This window comes from Lissotriton vulgaris, chromosome 3_1 (genome assembly GCF_964263255.1).
Source record: "Lissotriton vulgaris chromosome 3_1, aLisVul1.2, whole genome shotgun sequence".
NCBI classification, from domain to species: domain Eukaryota; kingdom Metazoa; phylum Chordata; class Amphibia; order Caudata; family Salamandridae; genus Lissotriton; species Lissotriton vulgaris.
Window position 1 is genome coordinate 655,955,505 of NC_141689.1, and position 15,448 is coordinate 655,970,952.

At 47.3% G+C, this 15,448-nt stretch overlaps 1 protein-coding gene across 1 annotated transcript in view; it reads right to left on the minus strand.

Moving 5' to 3' along the window:
- Window positions 1-15,448, minus strand: part of CHD1 (chromodomain helicase DNA binding protein 1) — a 1,544,591-nt gene that overhangs the window by 1,389,121 nt on the left and 140,022 nt on the right. Inside the window, exon 5 of the mRNA XM_086960963.1 lies at window positions 13,546-13,613. Within this exon, the coding sequence (XP_086817089.1) occupies window positions 13,546-13,613 (68 nt within the window). The remainder of the gene's footprint in view (window positions 1-13,545; window positions 13,614-15,448) is intronic.

The following is a 15,448-nucleotide window of genomic DNA, read 5'->3' on the forward strand; positions in this document are numbered from 1 at the left end:
GCATAGCACATGGACTAATAAAATGTTTTTTAAATCACGTATCTGTTAATCACGGGCTTACCTGAACAAAGGAGGAGGACCTGACACACCGCAATCGCGCCGTGAGGTGAACGGCATCTACAGCACTTGGCGAACGCCGTGAGGGGAACGGCCAGCACGCTCACAAACCGGGGTGAGAGAACTACATTACCCAGAGGCCCCAGCCCAGGCACCTGGTAGCAGCGTCATCAGGCGGCGCCTGGGCCACAAAAGAGCAGCCGGTACCCCGCAGCGCGGGACGCGCGCAGGCGGGTGCTGGGCGAAGCCCGGGCAAAGGGCGGACCGGACAGGGCCAGAGCCCCTGGCCGAAGAGCGACCCACATCCAACAGAACTGTAAGCCCCCGTTTGTTATACTTATCCTCCTATGGTGGCTTCTGTTAGGGCCTGACTGGGGCTAAACACATACCTTATTGGGTTTTGAAAGTGGGACCTCTTTTCCCTTTATTTCCGTTTATAGTCTCACCACTTTCAGAACTTGTTATAGCCTATGGAAAGCCGGGAAACTAGAAGCATGGCTGCGGCAGGCGCTAGGAAAAAATTGACTGGAACTCTCGACGATTTTATTGTCCGCACCAACTCCTTAATTGACCAAGGAATTGTATTGATGGAAAGAGTTTCCCAAGAACTAGTAGCTGCCAAAAGGTCATCCCTGGGCCATATCGGTTCTGTGCGTACTCCTAACACCTCTACTAGCACTAATAACCCTGTATTGATCCACTCTGAGATCCATAATGATTCTAAGAGCCAGTCCGTAGCATTAGACCTTACACCTCCTGATGCGCAGTCCCTGTCTCAAACCCAACCTGACCCTAGCCCCCCAGCCATTCTGGCTGACCCCAAACACGATAATTCAACCATTCGCAAGAGGGGGAAGCGGGAGGGGGCTATCCCGAAATGTAGGCAACCCAAGACCATTACCCCCAACACCAAGAAAGCCAGCGGAACAAAACTCAGAAGTACTGGCTTCTCTAATAATGAGAGAGACAGCATAGAAGAGGGGAGGGAACCCTATAGAGTATCCAATGGGAACCATATGGGGATTGAAGATCCCCGAAACGAGGCCCTATGCTTACCACTGAGTATACGAGATGACACCATCCTGGACAACACCATGGCTGTCATCCTTGAAGACAGCTCTATAGCTGATGAGACAGGAGCTGATAGACTGGGAGGTTCAGCTGGAGGGGATGAGCCCTTAGCCCACGCCCTGACCAATGTCATTAAAACCTTACTAGCTCCCCTAGAGGCTAGGCTCCTAGGAATAGAAAAATTGCTCCAAGAATTACAAAAGGACCTAAGACCCCAGGTTTCACTCTGTGCTAATAGGGCAACTAACGCCACTGCCCCAGCTACTAACCCCCAACCAGCCATCAAACGCCCAGTGGTAGCAAAAAATAACATACCTAAGACTCCATTGCCGGCCAGTTCTAACCCGGAGTCCAAAAAAGGGGACGCCCGGTCCCACGTACTAGCTGAGCACACTAACCAAGCTAAAACAAATAATCACGCAGCCCCCACTCCAAAACCGGATTCTTCTCATCCCGCTAAGAGCCAGAAGCGTCGTAACATCAACTTACCATCTGAAGCCTGTCGCTTTGTAATCGTTGTGACAGGTGTACCGGAATTGGCCCCGACATCTTTAGAGCCTTTCTGGGCGCTTAAAAATAAGGTATGCCATTGGCTAGCAAACATCCACCCACTACCACCCAACACCCACAGTAACATCTTGATGGTTGAGAGAGCGCCTTGGGTGGGTCCTAACAGAAAAGTACTTCAGGGAGATTGTGTCGTAGTGACTTTTGAGGACCCTCGCACTGTAGAGCACATTTGCATGGGGAAACCCAGAATCAATGGTACTGCGATCGTGGCTAGACCGCTGTCCTATTTTTATATGCCCGGGGAGCAGTTGGATAATGGCTGGAGCTGGCTGAGGGATACCAACCATACCCGGGGAGGGAGGAGGTATGAGGTGTGTAGGGACTTGAACAGCATCATCCCACGTGGCGGGGTAGCAGAAGGATGGATTTGTCACAGCGCAGAGGAGGGTGGCTTACCCACGGAGGTAGTCTGCGCAAATGGTATGGCCCCCAGTTCACCAAACCTCCCATCCCCTGTTACAACCGGTACAGTGCACTGGAGGCTGTCGATTGACTTATGGAACCCCCGGGATCATCTTGCCCTCCTATAGCTTTAACGGAGACTGCAGAAAACCAAACTAGCAATTTACAGAGGCTAAACCCAGATTGTGGCAACCCAATGCCCTCCTTTTTGGTAACCGGGGATGACAACCACAAAGAACAGGGCAACGATGGTACCCTATGTGAGAGAAGAAATGAGGTAGATTGTATTACACCGCAGGATACTGGTATTGCTGGGATCGAGGAGCTCATAGTTTCCGCCAGCCCCAACATTCTAATCCCCACCGTTGGTCATGGGATTGAACCCGTCACACTTTTCATCAATGGTAAAAGTCGAGACTTGAGCGTTGTTTCTTGGAATTTCGCAGGTCTCGGGAACAAAACAGCTCTTCCTGATTGGAACGAACTGATAGGAAGGTATGACCTGTGTATCTTCCAAGAGACATGGTGCTTGGAACCAGTATACAAGCCCGTCTGGGTTAAAATCTCATTAAACTGTAAGATCTCTCACTCCACCAACATCTCTCATGAGATGATGAGGCTAACGATTCGGATTCCCCAAGCCCCAGAGACTCTGGAAGTCTTTAACATCTATGCTAGAGGCATACCGGGGGGTGGTAAATCGCCAACCATAGCTCTACTTGCAGACTCACTCTGTAACTGTTCCCCGGATACACTGCCGTTAATTACTGGCGACTTCAACTGCACATTTAAGCCGTTGGCTGTCGACGGCACGGCAGGTCTATTGGAGGAAAATGCGAGATGGGGAATCCCGCAATTGACGACTGCGCCGATCAACAAGTGGACACCTATTACTATCCAAATAAATGCCTTGGTGTTGGAACATGCTCTGGTAGCAGTGAACGGACGCACGCCGTCTGACTTCTCTGGTGCGTGTACCTATAATAGAGTCAGTTGTCCCAATAGAATTGACTACATTCTGGTAGATAAGAGACTGTGGAAATATGTGTTGGATATGGTGGTTATCCCTTCTATCCATAGTGATCACAACCCCCTATCCCTTAGCCTGCGCAATCTGATAAATGGCGACAAGAGAAATAGTACCCTCGAACTGCAAAAGGTTTATCAAATGGCACAAATTTGCCATTAATGAGCAAAAGATAAATGCCCTGGGGGAAATCGTTAAAGATCAGACGGAGAAGCTTCCACACTCTGTGCCGATGATCCTGGCTCTGCCCAGGTCAATATGGTCTATGATGAGACAATAGATAGGATGGCCGCTCTCTTCCTTGAAGGACATGGGACTAGCCGGCTGAAACGTAGGAAGCCGGCTGTCAGGTGGTATAACCACGAATGCAGAGTGGCAAAGTCTAATTTGATCTGTGCTATAAAAACCTGCGATCCAATTGAGGTCCGCCTAGCTCGTGCCGTGTATAGGCGCGCACTTTTAGTGGCAAAGAGGGCTTGGAGTGATTCCCACTGGGAAGAGTTAAAATTGGCTAGCCAGAATAGGAATGGGGAGCAATTCTGGGCTCTAGTGAGAAATAATAACGATGATGGAACAGACCCACTACCTAACCACATCACGGATGGGGAATGGTTTGACCACTTTAGGAAACTGTATGTAGGGGTAGGGGTCCCCGAGAACATCGAAGCGACAGCTGAACGCACACTACCCCACCACGATATACCCCCATATATTGATCCAATAGGGCAGAGGGAGGTAGAGTCTGCAATTAGTAAAATCGTGCAAGGCACCGGGCCAGGATGGCATCCCTGCCAACCTGTTCCGTGCCAGCCCTAAGCAATGGTCCAAATTCTTCTCTTTTTTGACCAATGCCCTCCTCCTTGGGTCTCCAGTCCCAAACTCATGGAAGGGAGCAGAAGTGATCCCTATATATAAGAAGAGGCCAAGGGGTGACCCTGCCAACTATCGTCCGATCAGCTTGATCGATGCTGGTCAGAAGGTGGTTGGCAGAGTCCTCCTTGAAAGGATCCTCTCCTGGGCAGAGGAGAACAACATTATCTCCCCCTTCCAGGGGGGGTTTAGGGCCTATACAAGCACTGTAGAGCAGGCTTTCAGGCTGTTACTACTGCATTGGAAGTCTCGATTAGCAAGGGTGGTTTGTACCTGGCCTTTATCGATCTGAAGACCGCGTTCGATCTGGTCCCCCGAGGGCGGCTGTGGGCGGTCCTTCATGAGATGGGGTTCCCTCTGCCCATTCTGCACCTGCTGGCCCGCATGCATGATGGAACTTACGCACACATTCGGTGGGGTACGAAGGAGCAGATAACAGAAAAAATCCAGATGAACAGAGGCGTCCGCCAAGGATGTGTTCTGGCGCCGACCCTCTTTTCCCTATTTGTTAATGGGGTGGTTTCTTTTATATCTGACATCGATGCCGACGCCCCTAGTTTGGCTGGCGTGAAGGTCCCCGCCATGCTCTTTGCCGTTGACACGTTACTAGTTTCCAAAACGCCCATGGGGCTTCAAAAACTGTTAGATCGGTTTTGTGTCTTCTGTAATTTAAGGGGCTTGGTTATCAATACTTCTAAAACAAAGCTCCTATATTTTAATCCCAGTAGAAAAGCTAATCGTATGCTCACTCTCAATGAAGAGCCGCTAGAGCGGGTCAAAACTTTCGATTATCTTGGGATCAGGATATCTGACCAACTTAAGTGGAAACTCCACATTGAAAAAATGGCTTTAAACCACAAACGGGTCGTGGGCGCCATAAGCAGGGAGCACAGATCCTCAGTCTCAAGACCTATAGCCCCTGCCTTAGAGATCTATTCAGCAAAAGCAGTAGGCAGTGCACTGTACGGGGCAGAGCTCTGGGGCCTTAATAATGTTGGCCCCCTTGTAATGGCCGAAAACCAATTCTTTAAGGAGCTGTTGTCCATCCCCAAGAGCTCCGCTAGCAAGCCCATTCAATACGACCTTGGACGCAGATCTATTAAAGATCTTATAATTTTGCGTCCGCTTCTTTATTGGGCTCGCCTGTGGCGTACACCAGAGCTAGAGAGCGACGCAGACGGCCTCAAAGAAATCATGAGCTTGCAGGGGTCACACAAAATAGTCTGGCTTTCTAAAATAAAGGAACTTCTGACAGCCATTGGCCTTTGGGTGGCGTGGGAGTCCGGTGCTTCACTGACCTAACTAGAAGTCAAGCGGGCTTACTGGCGGTGGGTCGACGCCCAAGAATCTAGAGCGGATAACTTGGGCAGACTCACCGACGAGTTTCGACTGCACAAAACTGTACCCCTACTTGAACCCTACATGGACTTTATTAGAAAACCCAAAGATAGGGCATTATATGTACAGTTTAGAATAGGAACCCTACCAGTCCGTGAACACACCTCCAAATGGAAACCCCCCTATCAGACGCTTGCCACCTGTCCGCACTGCAGCACTGAACTGGAAACTATCCCACATGTCTTCTTTGTCTGCAGTGCCTACAATAAGCCTAGATCTAAATGGCTAAAACCAGTCTGTCGCCTTCTTGAGACCAGAGGCTATGCCCCAGCACTAAGAATTCAACAATCTAATCCTAACACAGTACTGGCGTGCGGGGTAGCCAAATTCTTTAGTTGGGCGTGGGTGATCAGATGTAAAGCTATGCGACGAACCCTCTCTTAGGCAATCCGTCGTTCCTTGCCTCTTTTAAATCCAAAGCTGTAAATTGTTTAATACTGTTTTAAATTGTCTTTTTAACTATTTATTGTTTTTTAACAACATGAATTGTATTTCTATTGTCATGTGCTTTTAAGATATTGTTATATCGAAATAAAGCTTTCTATCACGTATCACTCCCCCACGGCCATCACTTTAGTAGTGCATCCCTGTCTCCAGGTGTATGCCCGCCCTCTATCAAACCAAGTTTTTAGAGGGCGAGGACAGCCGATGATGAAGCATGACACCGGGCGGTGTGTGAGGCCAGTCCGTAACCTTTTATGAGATGCCCCCGCTGGTAGCGAATATGCTACTTACCAGTATGCATCTGTTCTTGGCATGCAGGGCTGCTGACATTCGTATCTGTGCATAGATCGCCGGCTAGTGTTGGGTACGGATGATTGCACATTGTTGTCCTGGAAGAGTCTTCGAAGTATCACGAGATAGGTGGCTCCTCCCCTGGACTACAGTGCGCATGGGCATCCTCTCCATCCTGAGATTGTTTTAAGCCATTGTGGCAGAGATGGAGTGTAATACAGTGAGTGATGTCCATGCTATATAGTAATTCTGAATGCTACAGCTGCTACAGGCGCCGGGGAGGAGGGTGGCGATATGAATGTCAGCAGCCCTACATGCCAAGAACAGATGCATACTGGTAAGTAGCATATTCGGTTGGAGGCATGTGGGCTGCTAAATTCATATCTGTGCATAGATTACATAGCAGTCCCTCTTGTTAGCGGCGGCTGCCCGTGCCAGCTGCAGCAGTCTAAAAAAGGGTTTTGAGAACAGCCTGTCCTACAGCTGCCTTCTGTCTTGAATGTACATCTACGCAGTAGTGTTTCGTAAATGTATGTGTAGTGGACCATGTGACTGCTTTACATATCTCTTCTAAAGGAATATTCCCCAGGAAAGCCATGGATGCTCCTAACTTACGTGTGGAGTGTGCTCTTGGAGGAATTGTTTGTGTGCGTTTAGCCTTTGCATAGCAAATCTGTATACACTTAACTATCCATCTGGCTATTCCTGCTTTGGAAATGGGGTTGCCTTTGTGCTGTGGAGAAAAGGCAACAAACAGTTGTTTTGTCTTCCTGAAATCCTGTGTTCTGTCTATATAGTACATAAGAGCCCTCTTGACATCTAATGTGTGTAGAGATCTCTCTGCGACATTTTCCGGATAAGGATAGAAAACTGGCAGTTCTATGGTTTAGTTCATGTGGAACTGCGAAATCACCTCAGGCATGAATGTAGGGTGGTGCGTAGTACAACTATTTGCGTGGACCTGTATGAATGGCTCTTGAATGGTTAGTGCCTGGAGTTCACTAACTCTTCGTAGTGAGGTAATGGCTACTAGGAAAGCAACTTTCCAGGTCAGAAATTGAATCTCACAAGAGTGTAGAGGTTTAAAAGGTGGTCCCATCAGTATGGTGAGGACCACATTCAGGTTCCAGACTGGTGAAGGTGGGTGTCTGGGAGGGATCACTCTTTTGAGTCCCTCTACAAAAGCTTTAATGGCAGGCACTCTGAATAGTGAGAGGTGCTGCCTGTTCTGAAGATAAGCTGCTATTGCGGATAAATGTATACAAATGGAACTGTACGCCAGATTACATCTGTATAAGTGCAACAAATAACAGATAATGTTTTGAATAGATGCATCCAGTGGGTTAATGTAATTATTGGTACAATATATGACAAACCTTTTCCATTTAGCTGCATAACATGCTCTGGTTGTGGGTATTCGTGCCTCCTTGATGATGTTCATACATTCTGGTGGCAAGTTGAGGTAGCCAAATTCTAACACTTCAGGAGCCAGATCGCCGAGTTGAGCTGTTGCGGATCTGGGTGCTGAATTTCGCCATGGCTCTTTAAAAGTCTGGGTGTTAGCCGCAGTCTTTGATGCGGTACCACAGAAAAGTTCTACTAGCGTGGTGTACCATGGCTGGCGTGCCCACGTTGGAACAACCAGGATGAGTGTCATCGAGTGTTGCTTCAGCTTGCGTGCCACCAGCGGTATTAGAGGTGCTGGGGGAAAAGTGTACGCAAACCTGCCTGACCAGTTCATCCATATCGCATTGCCCTGTGACTGCGGATGTGGGAACCTGGCGGCGAAGCTTTGGCATTTTGCGTTTTCCCTTGTGGCGAATAGGTCTATCTCTGGATGACCCCACTGCTGGAAGTATGGTTGGAGTACTGATGGATGTATCTCCCACTCGTGCATCTGGTTGCTGTGTCTGCTGAGCAGATCCGCCATCTGGTTGTCCTTGCCCGGGAGGTGTTCCGCCATGAGGAAGATGTTCCTCTGAATGGCCCACTTCCACATGCTCTGAGCCAGATGAGACAACTGTGGAGAGTGTGTTCCTCCCTGCTTCTGTATGTAGTACATGGCAGTCATGTTGTCCGTCCGGATCAACACAACCTTGTTGCACAGGTGTACTTTGAAAGCTTTCATTGCCATGAAGATTGCCATCAATCCCAGAAGGTTGATGTGCATCTTTTTCTGCTGTGTCGTCCATAGTCCCTGCACTGTGTAATGGAGTACATGAGCTCCCCATGCCTGGAGAGATGCGTCCGTCGTCAGTATTATTTGTGGTACAGGCTCTTGGAACGGTCGGCCCTTGCAAAGGTTTTGTGGGTTCCACCAATGCAGAAAGTTGTATGCCCGACCGCTCACGAACACTAGGTCTTTCCATTGTCCTTGAGCCTGATTCCACTGACGTGCTAAGCACTCCTGAAGCGGGCGCATATGTAGTCTCGCGTGCGGGACTATGAAGATGCAGGAGGCCATCATGCCTATCAACTGCATGAACACTCTTGCTGGAAGCGAGTGTTGGGGTCTGAATTTCTGTATCGGCAATTGAATGCTGTTTATCCTCGCTGAATTTGGCTGAGCTTTGGCTGCCAGAGTGTCTATTGTGGCGCCCAGGTACTGTCTGTGCACGTGGGCGGGCTGAAGATGTGACTTTGGATAATTCAGCGAGAATCCCAAGATGAATGGTGTGGGACATGTGGCTGGCACACTGCTGGGCCGTCTTTGCTTGAACAAGCCAGTCGTCCAGATAAGGGTAGACATGTATGTGCTGTCTCCTTAGGTGTGCTGCCACTGTCGCTAGGCACTTTGTGAACACCCTGGGTGCCGTCGTTACTCCGAAAGGGAGGACTTTGAACTGATAATGTTGGTTTTGAATAGTGAACCTGAGATACTTTCTGTGTGATGGGTGTATGGAAATACGCATCTTTCAGATCTAGTGTTGCGAGGAAGTCTCCCTGACTTAGTAACGGTAGAACCTGCTGTAAGGTGAGCATATGAAAATGCTCTGACAGAATGTACCTGTTTAGAGGCCTTAGGTCCAGTATGGGTCTGAGAGACCCATCCTTTTTGGGTATTAAGAAATACAGAGTACACACCCCTGAGCCTTGGTCTTCTACAGGCACGAGCTCTATGGCTCCTTTTTGCAGCATGCTGACGACCTCCTGCTGCAATAAGTGTAAGTGCTCTGCGGACATAGGACGGTGTCTTGGTGGTATGTTGGGTGGACTGGACGTTAGCTCTAGACAATACCCGTACTGGACAATGTCTCTCACCCACCTGTCTGTGGTGATGTATTTCCAGACCGGCAGGAACTGTTGCAGTCGCCCCCCGACAGGTGTTATATGGTCGGGGGGGAGTGACAGGGCGTCACTGTTTGTTATTGGCAGAGGATCTGGAATTGTTGTTTCCTCTTCCTCTGCCCTTGATGTTGTTTCCACGATATCCACCCCTGTTGTGTTTATTGTAGGTGGTTTGTGTACTTCCTTTATTATACTGTGTCTGCTGTGTGTTTTGGCCTCTTGAAGGTCCTCTATTCCTGGAGCGACGAAAAGAGCCACCCCGAAACTGCTGTGACTGCAGAGCCCCCATAGACTTTGCAGTCTCGGTGTCTTTCCTAATCTTTTCAAGGGTGGTGTCAACCACAGGTCCAAATAAGTAGTCCGGGTTAACTGGCTGATTGAGGATAGTAGTTTGTATCTCTGGTTTGAATCCCGAGATTCTTAACCAGGAATGTCTTCTTAACATGACGCTAGTGTTAATGGCTCTGGCTGCAGTATCAGCTGCGTCTAACGCGCACTTGATGGAAGCATTGGTTATAAGCTTTCCTTCTTGGATTAGCAGCTCCGCTCCCTCCTTGTACTGATCTGGTAGATGTTGCAACAGCGTCTCAAGGGTATCATAATGGGCCCTGTCATATCTGGCTAAGAGTGCCTAAGTGTTGGCAATGCGCCAGATGTTAGCTGCCTGCGCTGCCACCCTTTTTCCCGATGTTTCCAGTACTTTCGACACCTTGTCAGGAGGAGGAGCATCACCTGTAGTTTGGGAGTTTGCTCTCTTACATGCATTTGAAACAACTAATGAGTCCAATGGCAACTGTCCTTTTATGTAAGTAGGGTCTACAGGTGCCGGTCTATATTTCTTTTCAATTATAAGGTTTAATACCCTTGCTTCGGTGGTCTCCTTAAAATGTCATTGGCATGCTTAAGGACCCCTTTCAGCATGGGCAGAGTCTTGACGGTTCTTTCCGAAGTGGAAAAGGTGTCGACCAGAAAATCCTCCTCAATAGGGTCAGCATGTAGTTGCACATCATGGTTACTCGCCGCCCTTTCAATAAGGGCGTTAAAGGCAGTAGTGTCCTCAGTAGGAGAAGTTTTCACATTGTATGTTTGTGTGTAAGGGGCATTTTGGGGATCTCTTGGTTCAGCTGGGTCTGACCATGGTTGGTTCTGATCTTCGGGATCAGTGTCCACATGATAAATGTCACTCTCATTATTGTCATCCCCTGCATCCACATCTGAGTGTGTGGGTGAAGGAGAGTGAGGTTCTTGTCCATAGGATTGCAGAGGTTCCACAAGAACTGGTGATGTGGTTGAATCCCCCTTCTTCTTTAATGGAATCTTATATGACTCCATGGGTGTTTCTGGTATTATTTTCCTTTTATACCGTACATGGATAGTCTACCAGTGTCCGAGTTGATGAACTGCCTCGACTCAAATTCTTCAGGCTCTTCTGTAGCCCCTAGTCCCGTCGACACTCCTTTAATGGCTCAGATACCCTTTTTTGGTTCGAACATTTTCGGTCGCACCATCGGTGGCAACCCGAATTTGATTGGTGTCGATGCGGTCTGAAGTTTGCCGACCAACTTCGGGGTTGGGGCCTTCTTTGGTCCGACCGTTGCAGCCTTTTCTTTGATGCGTTGGAGGGACTCCGACACCTGTTTTGATATGAATAGGGTCGGCTGCGTCGACTCGACAGGGTCCTTGGAGCCAGTCTTTGTCTTGGTCTGGGGTCTTGCCCGAGGATCGACCCCCTCTCTCGGTTGGAGCCTTTTCACTGCGTCGACTCTTTTTGACGCCGACTTCGTCAGTTCGACAGCCTTGACCTTGGTCTTCGGTGCCCCAACCTTCGGCTCGATGACCTTTTTGAACTTCTCGGTATCAACGGCCTTCTTCTGTTTCTTTGGCTCCGAGGGGTTTGAGGCGTTGGAGCCGACCAGAGCTAGTTGCACTTTCGGTTTCGTTTTTGGTAGTGTAGCTTTCGGTTTCGATTTCTTTGGATCGACCGATGGCAATTTCGATACCGATGGCTCTTTATATATATGTCCGTAGCAGGGCCTTTATGCGGGGCTGTAGAACGATTCGATAGATCTTGGGTAAGGCCTCGTCCCTCGACCAGAGCCTGATCTAGTGCTTTATCATCGGCCCCCGTATGAACGGGTGGGCCTTGCTCCTCGCCTGAGCTATCTTCTACGGCCCCAAGGGCCTCTGCGTCGTCTCCTACCTTATCGACAACGTATTCTTCTTCTTCCAACATTTCTTCATCTTCGGCGTCATACTCGGAGTCATGGTCTGAAACAGGATCCGAGTGTTCTTCCCGCTCCACCAGATCAATGACCTCTTTGTCTTCGGTCCCGAAGATGTTTTCTGGATTAGGCGCTGATCTTTGCGACTCTAATGGAGCCGCGTGTCGAATCCGAAGAGTTTTCTTCGACCTGAACCGGGCACATGCCATACAGTTGGCTTCGTTGTGATCCGGGGACAGGAACTTGTTGCACACCGGGTGGACATCGATGTGCATTGCAAAGTGGACACCTTTTGAATGGGCTTCTTTCCATTGTAGATCGAAGATCGGGTCGAGTGTGGAAAGAAAACCGTCTGATTCCTCGATGTCCCCTCGAAGCAAAGTTACCGGTACCGAACGAAACGATACAGACGCTGTTGAAAGCCTTTTGGCTTTGTAGAAAGTTTTCCTAACTTGAGCTAAGATAGTAACATCCAAACCCAATGGCGGGAAAAAACAATCTGAGGATGGAGAGGATGCCCATGCGCACTGTAGTCCAGGGGAGGAGCCACCTATCTCGTGATACTTCGAAGACTCTTCCAGGACAACGATGTGCAATCATCCGGACCCAACACTAGGCGGCGATCTATGAACAGATATGAATTCAGCAGCCCACATGCCTCGAACTGCATCTTTACAGAACTTATAGATAAACATAGGAATTGATTCAAGGGGCAGCCCACTTTTGTGTATTCATGAGACAGTTTAGGCTGGCTCGCCCTTTGGCCCCACGTCTCTGGTTCCGACCCTCAGCAACATTGCCCTGGGTTAGTGTGTGTTGACTTAATGGACTAAGTCAGAAAATAAAATCTTTGGCCAGGACAAACCTGGTTAGTGTATGTGACCAACACTCCATTGTGGTCAGCTTCAAATTGTGCTTACATTCCAGTCTACTGAGACCATGAACTATCCTTGGCACTTTGTGCTTCTTGGAGCTATTTCTACTTAAAAATGTAATTATTCATATTTCTGGTTTGGGCATTTATTACTTTGCATTTTGACTTTATCACTGTTTTGGTCCTGCAGAAAGACTTTACACATTGCCCTAAATCAAGCCTTTCTACTCTGTGCAATTGCTACAAGAGGGTTGGACTTTGGTTAATTTTGTGACTTTAGGGAGGTTCATCCTGGCAAGGATTGTGCTTATTCCTAGTGGTAAGTAGGCATCCTGGTGATGACCCTACAACACCAGTAGGGTCAAAAAGACATCAACAGTCCATGGAAAAAATACTTTTTGCAGGCATATTTGCCATAAAAAAGCTTTGAATTATTTTGAATGTATCTGTTAATGTTCCTTTGGCTTTATTTCATAATTAGACGTTTGGCCTTTTTTGACGTTTGCCATTTTTAATGAATCACACTTCATCATGCATTTTGTTTGTTGTCTGTCTCACCTGGACCTTGTAACACTCACGTTATAGGACACTATCGTTTTCGTCGACCTTTCATATACATTATGTTAAGATATTTATTGTCTCTCAAAGTATCCTTTACATATCTGTATCTTAAAACAGTACAATACAGATACAGTTGTTTGGAGAATTGTATACATTACTAATAATCGCTCTAACAGATATGAGTAATTAGTCTCAATTCTATAAAAAAAATACCCTTTGTGATAATTCATAACGGTTTGGAAATTGTTGCTTTTCTATAAAAATAACAAGCAGTCAAGTCGAACAGACGGATAGGGGCAGAATAAACTTGACATGGATTGGTACATTGTAATTTACTTGCTGGAAGTAAAGCTCTGAAATATAATTATTTAAAGTTTATGTAACCCAATTTGAAGAAGTTATAATCTTCACTAAGCCCGCACTACAAATTAAAACAAATCGTAACTACAGAATTTAGAAACATAACTTACTCTTTATGTTTTTTCTTTTTATTTCCATTCGACGACTCATCTTCAGAGTTGTCATTGGAGGATGAATCCTGTATACAAAAGTAAAAAAATCAAACATGAATCTAACAATATGATTCACCCTGGAACTATTTTGCTACAAGGTTTAGTAATCACCCATCAAAGCAGAAATAATTATTTACAGCAAGCTGTGGTTTGCTCTGCAGTGCAAACTGTAGAAATAATCAAACTTACACAGTACGCTTTGCGGAAAGGCCACTTTCTTCACAAACCGCAGGAATGCCCTTATCAATTTTGAGACAGGACTAAAGAATTGGCCACATTTTTTGTTTTTGAAAATGAACCTCTACTGATTATGTGGCTTCAGAAGGCCATTGGTTGAAATCCTCTGCTCTAACTTACAGAATGAAGACCTTCCCTTCAACAGGAATAGTCGGCTAGCAGAACTTTACTAAGGCATATTCTCTAATGGCCACCCGCCGCTGCACTTGGTCATAGCTCGTAAACAGCAGAGGTTAGCCTTGGGGATTTGCTTACCAACTAGCTCTGTACCCCATCCACCCATTGCTACAGGGCATGTCTTCTGTATTTTTGTTGGGTTTTTTAAATAAATTTTCTGGCTATGTGGAACCAAACATTACTTTTCAGATTCATGAACCCTGCAACAAATTATAGTTTTTTTTACACGTTGTGACCCCTCACTTCCCCAAATCAGCAGTGAAATGCTCCCCCTGTTTGATCCCTGCGCCCTGTAATGAAGGTCATAACAAACATTCCCCTATTGCGAACACCCAATGACCGTGTCCAGGGTTTGCAAACCCACTTTACGGTATGCAAAAGCGCTATGGACGACAGAAGAAAAGGCACCCTCATTCAATAGGAATACTTTTTTGCCTTGAAGAACAAGTTACTTACATTCGGTAATGCTTTTTATGGCGGATACAGTATCTGCCTGTGGATTCCTCACCTTTTGAATTATCCCAATGTGCTGCATTCCACAGAAACCTTTCTCCTCAGCTCTCCCATGTCGACAAGGGTATCACAATGGAACAGCTCTGCACACAACTCCGGATTACGTCCTTGGAGCTATAAGATCTTGGTGTGCTGACGTCAGTTCCACTCATTTTTCCCATGTCTTCGAAGCACCCTACAACATTTTCACAAGTATACACAGTATTCTAAACACAGCCAAAACAGGAAATTCTTCATCATAGACATTTCCAAGTATTACATGATTCCAACATTACATGATTCCAACATTACAGGATTCCAACAATAAATCAGGCAACGGGGAGGCGGGTGGGTCAGTGAGGAATCCACAGCAGATACTGTATCCACCAGAAAAAGCGTTACTGAAAGTAAGTAACTTGTTCCTCTGAAGGATACATCTGCCTGTGGATTCCTCACCTTTGAATTGAATACTCAAGCAGTCCCGGAGCTGGCGGAGGGTGCCTGCCTGCCTATACCAAGACATCCTGCAGCACAGAACGTGGAAAATGGCCGTCCCTCCTCACCTCCGACTCCAAGCAACAGTGCTTTACCAAAGTGTGGAGGGAAGCCCATGTTGCCACCTTGCAAATGTCTACCACAGGGACACATCTAGCTAAAGCCGAAGAAGATGACTTGGCTCTGGTTGAATGAGAGCAAATACCTTCAGAAGGCTCCTTCTTGGCCAAGGCATAGCAGATCTTGATACAGAGGATGATCCACCTGTACAAGGTTCTTTTATTGACAGCCATGCTCTTCATTTTGCCCACATAATCAATGAAGAGTTGATCATCCAAACTGAAGTCCTTGGTTCAGTCCAAGTAGAAGCTGGCGGCCCTCTTGGGGTCCAGGCAATAAAGTCCCTCCTCCTTCTTAGAAAGGTGAGGGGTGAATAGAAAGGGGTAAAGTAATGGACTGC